This window comes from Bos taurus, chromosome 3, assembly GCF_002263795.3.
Source record: "Bos taurus isolate L1 Dominette 01449 registration number 42190680 breed Hereford chromosome 3, ARS-UCD2.0, whole genome shotgun sequence".
NCBI lineage: Eukaryota > Metazoa > Chordata > Mammalia > Artiodactyla > Bovidae > Bos > Bos taurus.
This window is the reverse complement of record NC_037330.1, coordinates 19,015,451-19,030,345: the sequence shown is the minus strand read 5'-3', so window position 1 is coordinate 19,030,345 and position 14,895 is coordinate 19,015,451. Positions and strand designations below refer to the sequence as shown.

Below are 14,895 nucleotides of genomic sequence, written 5' to 3'. Positions count from 1 at the left end.
CATTCCTAGCTTCAGCCTCCTGTGGGACTAAGGCCTTTGCTGAAACTGCATCAGCTCAACTTCTGTCTCTACCTAATCTTCCTTCATTCCCCAACAGGTGTTAATCTAGAGGACTCCCCCCAGTAAACCTCACCCACATCACGGTTTTGCCAAGAACTCACCTTATGACAAGTATTTAAACACTTTTTGAGATTAGCTGTGTGGAATGTTGTCTGTTGCCCAATTTCAGAGAGCTTCAACCTGGTGATGGTGGTAGTATGGAACGATGTGGTGTTAAATGACCTTTCCATTTCAAGGATAGCAGGGATTGATGGTAAATTTGACAGTTGAACAGCAAATTTCAAAGAATACTAGTGCTCGACCTGAGTTATGGAATTCTGGAAAGTGTGACGGATACAGATACAAGTGCTGCAACCACTGATGAAAGAACCCTCACTAGAAGGATGGCTGCATGTGGATGAAAGTAGTTAATTGGCTTGGCAAGGCAGGTGAGCTGCTGCTGCTGCTAAGTCGCTTCAGTTGTGTCCAACTCTGTGCGACCCCACAGACGGCAGCCCACCAGGCTCCCCGTCCCTGGGATTCTCCAGGCGAGGACACTGTTGCTAAGTCGCTTCAGTCGTGTCCGACTCTGTGTGACCCCACAGACGGCAGCCCACCAGGCTCCCCTGTCCCTGGGATTCTCCAGGCAGGAACACTGAAGTGGGTTGCCATTTCCTTCTCCAATGCACGAAAGTGAAAAGTGAAAGTGAAGTCGCTCGGTCGTGCCCAACTCTTAGCGACCTCATGGACTGCAGTCCACCAGGCTCCTCTGTCCATGGGACTCTCTAGTCAAGAGTACTGGAGTGGGGTGCCATCGCCTTCTCCAGGCAGGTGAGCTCAAACAGGATAAATCAATTTCTCTGAGCTTCTGATAAGGGTAGCAAAGAGTCAATGGTCTCATCTTTATCCTTCCTAAAAATCTCACATTTGAGTGACTCCGGCACAATTCATTGTTAAGAAGAGTTGGTCTTTCTTCCAGGAAAGAACCTTGAACTTATGCAGAACTATCTACTTGCCTCATCTCCCAATCCATAATTACCTATGAACTAGCCCCACATCTTAACCTTTGTCTGGAAACCAGACAAATTCTTTTTCAAAATTTCAAGAGTTCCCTTTTTAAACTTCTTTCATCCCAGCTTTATTTTCTCCAACAACTGTCCTTAGGCCTTATTCAGATCTCCTTAGAAAAGTAGAATCCATTGTGCTTATTTGTATTGAGGACTTTATTAGTATACCTAATAAGTTTTAAGACCATAAGGTATATCAGCTTGTTGAGTAATTTGTCCATAGCAACTGTGGGCTGTAGCCCAAAAAATGTTTTCTCTTTTTCTCCTTTTAGGAGCAAACCCCAGGGGCTTTCCAAGAGGACATTCCACTTGGAAGTCCTGTCCCCAGTCTACTCAAGTCAGTAAACAACACCTAAAAAGAGCACAACCTTTTTATTTTTTCAGAGATACAGTGTTCAGTTTGGATGATGAGAATAAGCTAGCTAGCTCTACCATTTATTCCAGTGAATTCCAATGAAGGAAGAGGCTAAATAGGATCTAGACTCTTTTGGTCTGTTAATATCTAGCTTATCAAATCCACAGCCTGTACTTCTGGAGCAGCCTCCCCAGTAAGGCCAAACGTGGTAACTGTTGAAGATAGAAAATAGGGACGATTCAACACATACATGCAGTCCGGTCTGCTGTTGCTGCCTCCATACGCTCTCTAAAATTCCCTGTTTGGTTCGAGCTAGGAGCGGTACCACAGTGCTGGTCCATCTTTGCTCCACCGTTCCTCTGATTCTGCTTCGCTGCTTTCGAGGGAGAACAGGTTCAGATCTTCTGGAAGCTGGTGGAGGCCATTCCCTTGGCAGCTTGCTGGGCTAACCAGTACTTGTATCTTTTGGTTTTGGGCCTCTCAAAGTTCACCACGGACATAGGTACCCTCACAGTGTCCAGTCCATTTACCTGCCCACAGAACAAAGGGAATGCTTAGGTCAGGGGGCAAATAAGGCCAACACGACCCAATCCCAGCTTTCGACCCAGTCAGAAAAAGGAGACCGTATGTCAAACACTCACCGTCACCTCGCACCAGTACTCACCCCTCTGGGTGATGGGCTCTTCGGGCAACTTTAATGCATGTGGGGCAACCACAACGCCAAGCTGCAAAAAAAATCACAACCAAAAGGAGCTCTTTTTACATGGCTGCCACACTGGGCAATCTGAAGAGGACTCGAGACTTCCCTGTACAGGGATGAGTAAAACTGGGGAGTTTACCCTGGCTGATCCCACGGAAAGGCACAAACCTCCATAAACAGTGGCAGAGAAACTCAGTCCTGATTTCTCAGGGAGGTGGTTTCACAAAGAGAAACAGGGTTTGAGATCAAAATCACTTCATCCACATAAGTAAAAATTCTCCAGTGTCACAATTCCCCAGCTTTTCCTATCTAGAGAAAATAAATGTTCCCATCTTCTATCAGTTTTCAATTTCTTTGTGACCATCCTTAGTCATTTCCCTTCCACGCCTCTGCAAACCAATCCAGAACACTTTCCCTAAGATGGACAGCCACGTGTAAATTGATGAAGTTAGAACACACTCTCACACCATACACAAAATTAAACTCAAAATGGTGTAAAGACTTACACACAAGACATAACACCACAAAACTAGAAGAGAACACAGCAAAACATTCTGGCATACATTGTACCAATGATTTCCTGGGTTAGTCTCCAAGGCAACAGAAATAAAAGCAAAAGTAAGCAATGGGACCTAACCAAACTGACAAGCTTTTGCACAGCAAAGGAAACCATGAAACAAAAAGACAGCCTGCAGACTGGGAGAAAGTATTTGCAAATGATGCCACTGACAAGGGCTTAATTTCCAAAATATACTAACAACTCATATACAACTCAACAACAAAAAAACAACCCAACTGGACTTCCCTGGTGGTCCCGTGGTTAAGAATCTTGTCTGCCAATGCAGGGGACATGAGCTGAATCCCTGAAGACTTCACATGCTGTGGGGCGACTAAGCCCATGCATCCTAGGGCCCTCGCTCTGAAAAGAGAGGCCACCACAGTGAGAAGCCTGTGCGCTGCAACTAGAGAGCAGCTCTTGTGCACAGCAATGAAGACCAAGTGCAGCTAGAAATAAAGAAAAACTGAAAGAAAAGAAGCCAACCCCATCAAAAAATGGGCAGATGACCTAAACAGACATTTCTCCAAAGAAGACACACACCAGCCAACAGACACGGGAAAAGATGCTCATCACTGCTAATGATTCAGTTCAGCTCAGTCGTGTCCGACTCTTTGTGACCCCATGAATCGCAGCACGCCAGGCCTCCCTGTCCACTGAAATGCAAATCAAAAGTAAATGAGGTACCATCTCACACCATTAAAAAGTCTAAATAGACCTCCCAAGTAGTCCAGTGGTGAAGAATTCACCTGCCAATGCACAGGACGTGGGTTCAATGCCCTGGTCCAAGAAGATCTCACATGCCGAGGGGCAACTGAGCTTGCAACCTGCAACCACAGAGGCCACACACCACAACCACTGAAGCCCATGCTCTGCAATAGGAGAAGTCACTGCAAGGAGAAGCCCGTGTACTTCAAGTATAGAGAAGCCCCAACTCACAACTAGAAAAAGCCCACATGAAGCAATGAAGGCAGTGTATCCAGAAGTGAAACAGAAGTCTACAGATAACAAATGCTGGAGAGGGTGTGGAGGAAAGGGAATCCTCTTACACTACTGGTGAGAATGTAAACTGGTGCAGCCAGTATGGAAAACAATATGGAGCTTCCTCAAAAAAAAAAAAGAATCGCCATATGATCCAGCAATACCATTCCTAGGTATGCACTTAGTCGCTCAGTTGTGCTGGACTCTGCGACCCCAGGAACTGCAGCCCACCAGGCTCCTCTGTCCATGGGGATTGTCCAGGCAAGAATACTGGAGTGGGTTGCCATGCCCTCCTCCAGGGGATCTTTGCAACTCAGGGTTCAAACCCAGGCCTCCTGCATTGCAGGCGAATTCTTTACCGTCTGAGACACCAGGGAAGCCCACTCCTGGGTTTATATCTGGACAAAACTACAATTCAAAAAGATACATGTGGGACTTCCCTTGGGACTTCCCTTGGGGTCCAGTGGTTAAGAATCCACCTGCCAATGCAGGGGGCATGGGTTTGATCCCTGGTCCGGGAAGATCCCACATGTTGCAGAGCAACCAAGCCCCTGTGCCACAGCTACTGAAGCCCCCACACCTAGAGCCCATGCTCTGCAACAAGAGGAGCCACCACAATGAGAAGCCTGCACACCACAACAGAGCCCATGCTCGCTGCGACCAGAGAAAGCCTGCGTGAAGCAGCAAAGGCCCATCGCAGTCGAGACACGGAAACAGCCTAAACGTCCATCAGCACATGAATGGGTAAAGAAATTGTGGTCCATATACACAACGGAACACGACTCACCCACAAAACGGAATGAAACCGTGCCATCTGCAGCAACAGGGATGGACCCAGAGATGACCATACTAAGTGAACTAAGTCAGAAAGACAAAGACCGTATGCTGTCACTTACATGTGGAATCTAAAATGTGACACGAATGATCTATGAAACAGAAACAGATCCACAAACGTAGAGAACAGACTTGTGACTGCCCAGGAGGAGGGCGCATCGATTTACGTATGGCTGTCCAACTAAGGGAAAGCATTCCTGGCTGGCTTGCACTGTGGGAGGGAAATGACTTGTGGTTGCCAGACTGGGGAGGGATGGATTGAGAGTCTGAGATTAGCAGACTATATATTGCAACTATATAGGATGGATAAACAGCAAGGTCCCACTGTACACAACAGGGCACTATATTCAGTATCCAGTATATTCAGAATAGAATATGAAAAAGGGCACATATATATAAAACGATCATTTTGCTGCACAGTAGAAATATGTTTTAAATCAATTAAAAAAAAAAAGCTTTCCCTAACTTCAGCTGGATGATCACACCCTTTCCTAACAGAGGGATCAATCCTAGAGTAGCTGCTGCTTCCCAGGGGTAGCTTCCATCTTAGGGCTACAGTGGTGTTTGGGAGTACTCACATTTCTGAGAAAGTGGCGGGCAACTATTTCAGGGTTTAGCTCCCATTTGACGTTGTTCTTCATTCCCACCTCCAGGTGGCAACTCCTCAGAAATTTCACTGTCTGAGAGGAATTATAAACAGAGGGTGGGTTAGAGTTGGAATCAAGGAGAGGAAACATGTTAGCAAGAGGCCAAGAGGCATGAAGTCTGAGAGTTCAGGCAAAGCACGATTCCTGCCTCGTAGCCAAGGGAGGTGAGATGATGAATAGGAAAGATAAAAATTCCTATTGTCTCATGACTGACATCATGGAAACATGTTTCAGCAATGCTCTGGAGGGGAATGCTGCCTGTACTTGGCTCTCCCTAAGCAAGGAGACACAGGCCATGTCAAAGTTAGGCTCATCGACTGTTCATCTCAGGATGGAAAGACTTTCATAGACTGTTTTAACCCAATATTCTGGCCCTTCAATCCTACCACTACACCATTAATGATTCCTCCTTGCTTACAGAATGAGGTATATTAAAAAAAAAAAAAAAAAAAAGAATGAGGTATAAATTCATCAGCTGAGGATTAAAGATGTTTTATAAATCATGCCCACCCCACTTTTCAGTCATATATTTCCTAATATACTATTCAAGTCCTCTGTTTTAACTAGGCTGGTCTACTTTCTATTTTAAAACATGCTTTAACTGAGCTATCACTTCACACCTGACATAATGGCGATCATCAAAAGAATACAAGTAACAAATGCTGGCAAGGATGTGGAGAAAAGGGAATCCTTGTACACTGTTGGTGGGAATTTAAATTTGTGCAGCCACTGTGGAAAACAGTACAGCAGTTTCTCAAAAAACTAAAAATATTAGAACTACCATATTATCCAGAAATTCCACTCCTGGGTATATATATCCAACCCCCTCCAAAACACTAATTCAAAAAGATACATGCACCCCAATGTTCATAGCCATGTTATGGACACAACCTAAGTGTCTATTATGAATGGATAAAGATATGGTATACGCAACACACACACACACACACATATAGATACAATGGAACACTATGCAGCCATTTAAAAGAACAAAATTTTGCCATTTGCGGCAACAAGGATGGACTTGGAGGCCATTATGCTAGGTGAAATAAGTCAGAGAAAGAAAAATACTGTGATATCACTTACATATGTGGAATCTAAAAAACACAAATCAGTGAATATAACGAGACAAAAACCGATGCACAGGTATAGAGTGTAAGACAGGTTACAAGGATGTACTGTACAGCCTGGGGAATATAGCCAGTATTTTGTAATAACTATAAATGCAGTGTAACCTTAAAACATGCCTTAATTATCTACTCAGACTTTGTCTCCCTTAACACCTTGCCTACCTTCCTGGTCTATCCAAAGCCTATTAATCCCACAAGGCCTAATTCAATCCCATCTGAAAAAAACCCCTCCTCAATCACCCTAATCCATTTTAGTCCATGTCACTCATGATTTATTGTCTTGAGTTTATGTATCACTTTCTCTTGTGTCTGTGTTCTTTCCAGCTTGTCTGTAAACACCCCTGAAGGCAGAGTCCTCATCTCACATTTTTCCAAGGGTTCCCGCCCAGGTTGGGGCCTCCCTCAATAAGCCAGAGCACTTGACCCAACATGTCAGGATCTCCTAGGAGGTCTTAATATTAGTATCAGTTACAGCAGCCACAGTACTTCCCCCTGCCCCTACCTTGTGCCTGAAATTAGGAGACTTCAAGGAAATCAAGAAGCCTTTTAGGGAGAGGTTGGTGACTTCTGTATGTGACCCATAAATAAAGATTTTCTGTTTCTACTCACCGCCTCACCTGCCTTGGTCTGGATCTTGTCTAGTTTTCCTTCTTGTCTCAGCTAGAAAAGAAAGTTACAGATTGAAAAAGAGAAAAGAGTCCATAGTAACTAACAACAAATTCTTACTATACTGGGCATAGTCTGGGCTTCTGAATTCCTGTTCTTCTAGTCCCTACCTCATTTTCAAATTAAATATTAAAGGGAAAGAAGCTGTTAGAAGTAATGTTCAGGTTTTACTATCTCTTGAGTCCCTCTGCTTTCTTTTTGGGCTCACCAATTTCTCCTCTTCAAACAGCTTCTTGTTTTCAGGAGATGCATACACAGCCAGTCCTTCAGGAAGTAGTCGATTACGGCCCACAGACTTTTTCACTGAGACCAGGTCACCTCGGACTCCAAGTTCTGCCAACAGAGAACAGAGGCACAGGATCAGAATTATCTAGCAGTCCCTAAAGAGGAGATGATCAAAGAAAAAGAGACCTCTTATTCTCTCACAGTGCTTATTCCTCCCAGAAGAAGTATTAGTATTCACTAGGAATAGCACGATTTCGAATTCATTTCTTTAGGGTCTGATTGAGAAACTCAATATTCCATGTACAAAGTGAAGCACTGTCCCATCACAGAGATTTCAGTATGTGGTGCCTACTGTCAGGCCTTTCTCCCCACACACTGTTAAAGATGCCGTGCTAAGTGGCTTCAGCCCTGTCCAACTCTTTGCGACCATGTGCACTGTAGCCCGCCAGGCTCCTCTCTCCATGGGGAGAATACTGGAGTGGGTTGCCGTGTCCTTCTCCAGGCGATCTTCCTGATCCAGGGATCAAACCAGTGTCTCTTAAGTCTCCTGCATTGCCAAGCGGGTTCCTTACCACTAGCGCCACCCGGGAAGCCCACGCATAGGGAAACAGTCAAAATGAGGCCTTCCAAGACTCTGGAACATAAAATTAGATGATGCTGCATTCATATTCTAATTTTCTATGTAGGAAATCAATGTCACAATCACAGTACTTTTTACCCGCTTCTTCTCAGTAGTGAAAGGGCAGAAAAAAGTTGATGCCGAACAGAACCAGCCTGAGAGAAGTACCTCTCCCCGGGCCTTACCGTCCACCGACTGGGTGAGGATGAGCTCCAGGTTTTCTTTGGGCCTGTGTTTCGTATCTTCCACGAGCTTGTAGACGCGGTGTCGCCGGTGCAGGCGCGGTTTCCGGCCTTCTCCCGCTAGCGGCACCTTCCACCAGCGCTCTACAATGACTGTGCCCTGGAGGCCGGGGGAGCGAGGGTGAGCCTCCTCCACTGGCCGCCGGCACCTCAAGGAGAGCCCACCACCCTTGATTTGGGGCCCACCCGGTCTCAGCGCGCTTCTTAAAACAAGCCTCGGCCATAACTAGCTCCACCAGAGGCAAGGAGCCCCAGGACTCAGACCCAGCCCTCACCCGACTGTGAGACAGGCTGAAGTCGCGCTCCGAGCCGGGGGTGCTCCCTGAAAGTCGCGGCCGGAGGAGCTCCCGGACCCCTCCTCGCAGCAGCCGCTCAGTGAGCACCCGCAGCTGAACTCCCCGCGGGACCGCAAAAGCAGCCGCCGCCATGTTCTCGGGCGCGGAGGAACGTCCGCAAGGCGCAGGCGGCAGGAAAGGCCCCCGCGGGCTGCCCGCGGCGCGCCTGAGCCGGCGCGGCTCTGTGCGCGCTGAGCTTCCAGGAAAGCCTGGCACGGATTAAGCTGCGATTTGGGTGTCTGGAGACCAGAGATCTGGCTGGGATGGGTGCTCCACGATTCAGCATTTCCGCCACTCCCTTTTCCCAGTTTCTTCTCGGGGGAGGGACACCCATAGCCATTGACCGATAGTGGAATGACTGTTAGGTGCACTGACACCGGGAGACACCCGCTCCCTCCCTTGGCTTCACTTGTCTTTATTAGTCTCTATTACTGGGGGCTTTTTATTTAGCTCCAGTCGCTCTCTGAGGTCGCTTCCGGTTCTGACGTTCTGTGATAGCTGGATGCTGAGAGGAGAGGGTACTGCTCTCCCTTTTCCTTACTTCAAATCTATCTAAAAGTGGTGGAAGGATGGAATCCTTTGGAAAACTGCCAACCTCAGGATCGTCTCTTAATCGTTACACTATTTAGTCCTCCTATCCTGGAATAAGATACTATCTTCCTTCAGGATTACTGCAATAGTCTCCTAACAAATATTTAAATAAGTATAAATCACGAGGGAGACAGTTCCCTCTGTGGAGGGTCTCAGTACTGGGGAGTAAACCATATAAATGGAATGAATAGGGCCTGTTTGGCAAGAGATTTATGGAAAGATGCTCTGAGCATCATGTTGCTGCTGCTAAGTCGCTTCAGTCGTGTCCAACTCTGTGCGACCCCATAGACCGCAGCCCACCAGGCTCCCCCGTCCCTGGGATTCTCCAGGCAAGAACACTGGAGTGGGTTGCCATTTCCTCCTCCAATGCATGAATGTGAAAAGTGAAAGTGAAGTCGCTCAGTCGTGTTTGACTCTTAGCGACCCCATGGACTGCAGCCTACCAGGCTCCTCCGTCCATAGCAGGAGGAGCATTTTCATTTCCTCCATCCGTTTTCTAGGCAAGAGTACTGGAGTGGGTTGCCATTGCCTTCTCCGAGCATCATGTTATTCGACCTATAAACAGCCTTTGGCCAGCAGTCCCTCGTAATTACACTTTCTTTAGGTAGCTTCCAGGACACCCGATTTATTTTTCTCCTTCTGGTCTCAACATGCTCCCAGAAACAAGCGGGGAGCTTCACTCATTTTCTTCAGTCTCCTTTGCTGATTTCTCCTTTATTCTTTATCTCTTAGAGTGCCCCCAGGGCTCAGTCTTTGGATCTTTTCTGAATGCCAATCTTTACTCATAATGCCAATGACATCAAATTTCTGTCTTCACCCTAGACTTCTAAACTCCACACATGACTATCCAGCTGCTTACTTCATCTTCCCCTTATACAACTGTGGACAATGCAAAGTTAACACGCTCCAAACTAAACCCATCTCTATCCTCTGCCCCATACTGCCACACCGGCAGCCTTTCTTCTCTGTCGATGCTAACTCCCTTCTTTCAGTTCTTGGACTCACCTTCTCTCCTATTTCAGGAAATCCTGTGGGTGCTACCTTTATACTATTTCCAGAATCCGACCATATCCCATCACTCCAGCTCTCCACCATGGTATAAGATACTATCTTTCTCCAGGATTACTGCAATAGTCTCCTAACAAATAATCCTTTAGAGCTCTACAGTTTATTTGCAATACACCAGTCAGAATCTTTTGAAAAACATGTCAGATCATGTCTCATCTGTCCAAAACTTGCAAAGACTTCCCCCTTTAGTCAAAGAAAAAGGCCATACAATGGTCTACGAGGCCCTGTGTGACCCGGTCCCATTAGCTGTCTTCTTCTACTCCCCCTATAGCTTACAGAGCTTACCAGGTAGCAGTAGTGGTAAAGAACCTGCCTGCCAGTGCAGGAGATATAAGAGATGGGGGTTCAATCCCTGGGTTGGGAAAATCCCCTGGAAGAGGAAATGGCAACCCCCAGTATTCTTGCCTGGACAATCCCATGGACTGGAGGCTGTCAGGCTATGTCAGGGGGTCGCAAAGGGTCAGACAGGACCGAAGCAACTTAGCACGTAGCTTGTAACCCACAGTGGACTTGAAAACATTTGACCCGTTCTCCTTAGGGATTTGCACTAGCTGTTGCTTTCACACAGAAGCTTGTTATCCTCAGATGTTGGCTTGGCCTAACTCCCTCACCCTCTTTGAGTCTTTAAATGTCACCCTTTCAATGAGAGCTCCTTAGAGCACCCTTTTATTACTGCCACTGTCCCACCCCTTCACCCTTCTGAGCCTTCTTTCATCTTCTAACACGTGAAATAGTTCTCTTGTGTTTAGTGTTTAGGTTTGTTCTTTCAGTGTTCGAAGCTCCATGGGGCAGGGATATTTGGTTTGTTTACTGGTGTATCCCAAGCTCACAGTAGGCCCCCAATAAGTATTTGTAAATAGATGAATGAAGAACGTGCAGAGGTCTCAGACTGGTGGCGCCAGCTCCAAATTTTGCACACAATGTTGATTTAATCAATAATTTTTATTTTTTGTTAGTAGTAAAATTTCTCAAATTAAAAAAAAAATCTTTTTGAGAAACTTACCACAAAAATCTCTTTCCAGTTTCTGTTGAAAATTGTATGATCTGGTCTGCATTCCTGCATGAAAACTTGGAGCTGAGCTGTGTCCCTACACACCGCACCCTAACCCCCCGGCTTTTTTTAAGAGTGTGTGAGCTTTTCATTTTGCTATAGTCCCACCCAGCAGCTCCACTAATTTCCCCTAGCTGTCCAGGCTCCTGGAGACACTGAGTTTGCAGTTCCTACCCCATAAGGCACTGAGAAAGTTCAACAACATGTAGAACCACTGGGTTATTAAAGGTAGGGATAATAAAAATATTGAACTGAATAGGGAACCAACCAATCAAGTCAGATACTGGATCAGGGCCTTAGAAGCCTCCTGCAGTATCAGACCCCAATCTGTTACTGAAGCGTGGGTTTGCCACACGCACACGCCAGAGGGGAGCCCATGTTCCGTGAGCACAAGTGGTCAGCCAGGGCTGTTTATCAACCACACAGAAACAAAAAGTATTTTAATTTCTGGTCAGCCATGAAGTCCATACTAGTTGAACAAGAGCTCTGGGGGCTACCTAAGGGGGTAGATGGGGTAGGGAGCACAGAGAGGAGCCCTGAAGTGACTGAAAGGCTGGCCCTTTGCCCATGTCACAGTGCTCACCGTGTCACAATGGGACCAGGGGCCTGAACCCCTGCCACCAGCCCCTGAACCTCACTTTGCCGCGGGGAGGCACTGAACTAAGAAACTGCCTTGTTACAGGTCACGCCCCTCTTTCTACTCCCTTTCTTATATCAAGAGGGGAAAAACACGGAACTACCTCTACCCGTTCTGGTCACCATACGCCTATTACCTTTACTGTTACAAGTACCGGATCACCCTCCGGGAGAAGATGCTGCCTTGCTGTAAAAGGTACTTGTTTTAATCTCTACCTGTAGTTGTTTAACCGTAAAGAAAAATAAAAGAATTTGAAAGGACTCCCTAAGTGGCAAAAGATAATAGCAAAGTAGGGTGGAAGGCTGGCATGGAACTTTGTAAACCTTTCTATCTGGCTGGCCTGGGGAAATGGAAATAGATAGGCTGGTTCACAGAAGATACAGAAGACAGTGCCAGACCTGGCCCCGTGTACCTGGAAGGTAAGTCTCTCCTCATCTCAGACTCAGAGATCAACTATTTGGGGCCTCTTTTCCCTCATCAGTATCACCACTTATAAGGAAGAGGAGGACTTGACACTCCGGCCCCGTTGCTGTCTTCAGTGCTCCTGAGTCCCTAGTAGGTCTTCAGGGGGCCAGACACACCGAGCAGGGTGATCAAGACCAGCTTAAAGAATTATATTCGGTAAGTGGACTGGGAGCTGGTGCTGGGACATGGCAGCCCATTGCTTGCTGTAATATGGTATCTTGCAAAGGGACATGAACTAGTTGGAAAATAAATCATAGAAAGCTAGCTCATGTGACCTCCTGTGTAAAAGTGACTTGCTTTATAGGCAAGGATTCTGGTCCAGAGAACTTAAGGCAGGGTCCTAGGGCTGGTGTTGAAAAGCAGGATGGGAAAAGAAGAACTGAAAACAAAGACAGACTATATTAAGACATAAAGCTGTATTCTGGGACATAAAGCTGTTTAGATGCTAAGTTTTGGGTCCAGAATCTGGAACTCCTGCACTCGCCTTTGTATCATCATGCCTAGGTATGAGCTATCCATTTGTAGATAAGAAGTGCCAGAATTTAGAGAAAACTTATATGATGGAAAAAAGTAGAAGAGTAATATTAGTGAGACAGTAAACAGATGACACAGCTTTGTTTAAAGAATAAGCTGTTTGATGTAAATACAAGTTTCTGAACCATTAGTGCACCCCTCACTGGAGTCAGCAAATTTTTGTCAAGGAAAACTCCATGATAGGGACAGAGTTAGGTCCTAGAACTAAGAGATATTGAGTAAGGCCTGGCTCCACTTCACCTAGGCTCTCCATCAGCCCCCTCCTTGCTTCCACAGACACACCTAAACAGGTCTGAGATCTGATTTGAGGGTTAGGTGAGCACAGAAACAGGAGACTCTCAGTTTTACTCCTTTTCTAGGCTGGGAACCTGACGGTGCTGTCTACTGACCCCCTGCTTCACAAGGACCCGGTGCAGTTAGACTTCCACTTCCGCCTCACCCCCCAGACCTCTGCCCACTGGCACGGCCTTCTGTGTGACCACAGGCTCTTCCTGGACATCCCGTATCGGGCCTTGGATCAAGGCAACTGGGAAAGGTAACTGAGTCTGGATGGGGGGAGTGGAGGTGAAGGGAAGAGGTAGGGGTTCACTCTGATGTCACAATCAGGTAATGGGAATGCTAGCCAGTGAGGGCTTATTCAGGGGCTGGATACATTCAAATCATTGAACCAGCCAAATCACTGAACCAGCTCCTGGTGAGCTGAGCCAGGATCTGGATTCAAGGGATAACAGCCTATAGGAGGTTGCTAAACTGATTCAGAATCACAAGGTGGAATCCATAAATAGTTGAAAGGAAGTGATCTCCAGCTGTTTGTCTTTATGGAGTGGCCCCCTTTCCCCAAGCCCCTTCCACGGTAGGGGTATGAGGCCACAGTGTATAAACCCTTAGCTTCAGAGAAAAATCCATCAAAACTAGTTTGGAACTTTCACTTCCTTGGGTCAGGAAACAATGAGCAATAAAACACCTTCTGTTGCAAATAGGCACCTTTCTCAGTTTTGAGTTTGTGAAACATGCCTTAACCATTTTCCTTCTGGTCCCTAGTCTGACCGCAGCACTGCAGTATGTGGAGGAGAAGACCAATGTGGATTCCGTGTTTGTAAACATCCAAAACAACCGGAATGACAGAGGTGGGGAATCTGCTCTCTCCTTCCTGGCCCTTTGTGCTGAAGCAGCTGACAGCAATTTCCCCTTTATAGGAGACCTTCCTCCCCTCATTCTAAAGGGCATGTTCAGGCAGTTCAGGGATTCAACACCCATCCCCTTCTCCCCACCAAGGAAATTAAGGCACCTAGTATTCTGTTCATTCAAGTCATAACTGAACTGTCAGAAAGGCCCTGCACACAGATTTCAGAAGCTAAATTGAAGAAGCACTGGTGAAATTACACAGAAGCCATTCAAGGGTTGTGGCTGGTAGGATAGAAAGAGTCTCAAATGTATTAAGCACCCATAATGTGAAAGGGTCAGGTGTAAGGCCAGGAATATATTTAACCAGATGTGAGGTGCACATTACAGAAATGCTTGCTCCCTCAGGGAGCTTATACTCTGTTGGATATGAGAGACAAGCAAGATTTTATTATACCATCACTGTGTTAGGCACTTTGTAAACATCTCATTTAAATTCTGTGATCCTCATTTTACAAACATGTAGAACACTGAAGCCAGGTTACAGTCCAGCTCTGTTTGACTCCAAAGCACATCATCCCTGTGCCTGCACCACACTGCTCCCTGCCCGGTCATTCCCCAGTGGAAGAAGCCAAATCTAGGGGAATGGTTGCATGGAGCCTCAGAGTATTCTAATGTTGTTCTCTTTTCACAGGTGCTCTGCTACGTGCCTTCAGCTACATGGGCTTTGAGGTGGTCAGACCAGACCACCCAGCCCTTCCTCCCTGGGACAATGTCATCTTTATGGTGTATCCCCTTGAAAGGGATGTTGGCCACCTGCCCAGTGAACCTCCCTGAACATGCTTATTCCTACTCTGTGAGGGGGCTGGGAGCCTTGTTAAGTGAGAACCAAGCTTCCAGGATGTGACAAAACACCTTCCGTCTAGGAGTAAAGGGTAGTGCAATCCTCTTGTGTTTACTATTTCTTTGCAGGGGGAGTGGGGGAGAGGGCTGGCTGGAGTGAAAAATGAGCCTTACAGAGCTGAATTCAC

The 14,895-nt window shown here is 46.5% G+C and overlaps 2 protein-coding genes across 3 annotated transcripts; one reads left to right on the top strand and one right to left on the bottom strand.

Annotated features, from left to right (window-relative positions):
• Window positions 1–1,463: 1,463 nt before the first annotated feature.
• Window positions 1,464–8,513, bottom strand: MRPL9 (mitochondrial ribosomal protein L9). 2 transcript variants are annotated; one of them, NM_001035029.2, is made up of 7 exons: window positions 8,337–8,513; window positions 8,005–8,161; window positions 7,184–7,308; window positions 6,919–6,969; window positions 5,111–5,212; window positions 2,126–2,186; window positions 1,464–1,991 (listed from the first exon to the last, which is right to left on the bottom strand). In NM_001035029.2, the coding sequence occupies exons 1-7, from the start codon at window positions 8,487–8,489 to the stop codon at window positions 1,942–1,944; spliced, it is 699 nt and encodes a 232-aa protein (NP_001030201.2). In that variant the 5' UTR covers window positions 8,490–8,513; the 3' UTR covers window positions 1,464–1,941. The 2 variants fall into 2 exon arrangements, with proteins under 2 accessions (NP_001030201.2, XP_005203916.1); XM_005203859.4 differs by having other exon boundaries at window positions 2,103–2,186; window positions 8,337–8,509.
• A 3,229-nt stretch (window positions 8,514–11,742) lies between these two features.
• On the top strand, window positions 11,743–14,813 carry OAZ3 (ornithine decarboxylase antizyme 3). Its single transcript, NM_001172708.1, is given in 5 exon segments — window positions 11,743–11,938; window positions 12,225–12,364; window positions 13,102–13,277; window positions 13,784–13,869; window positions 14,559–14,813. Coding segments are annotated over 5 exon segments (708 nt in total). The 5' UTR covers window positions 11,743–11,774; the 3' UTR covers window positions 14,702–14,813.
• The last annotated feature ends 82 nt before the right edge of the window (window positions 14,814–14,895 follow it).

What these genes read in the sequence shown, in the direction of transcription:
- MRPL9 (XM_005203859.4), bottom strand. Translation starts at nt 8,489, where the DNA reads ATGGCGGCGGCTGCTTTTGCGGTCCCGCGGGGAGTTCAGCTGCGGGTG. An exon ending in TCAGCCTGTCTCACAGTCGG is followed by an intron (nt 8,162 to 8,336) that starts GTGAGGGCTGGG and finishes CCCGGCCTCCAG; the next exon opens with GGCACAGTCATTGTAGAGCG. An exon ending in CCCGCCACTTTCTCAGAAAT is followed by an intron (nt 2,187 to 5,110) that starts GTGAGTACTCCC and finishes TTTTTTTTGCAG; the next exon opens with CTTGGCGTTGTGGTTGCCCC.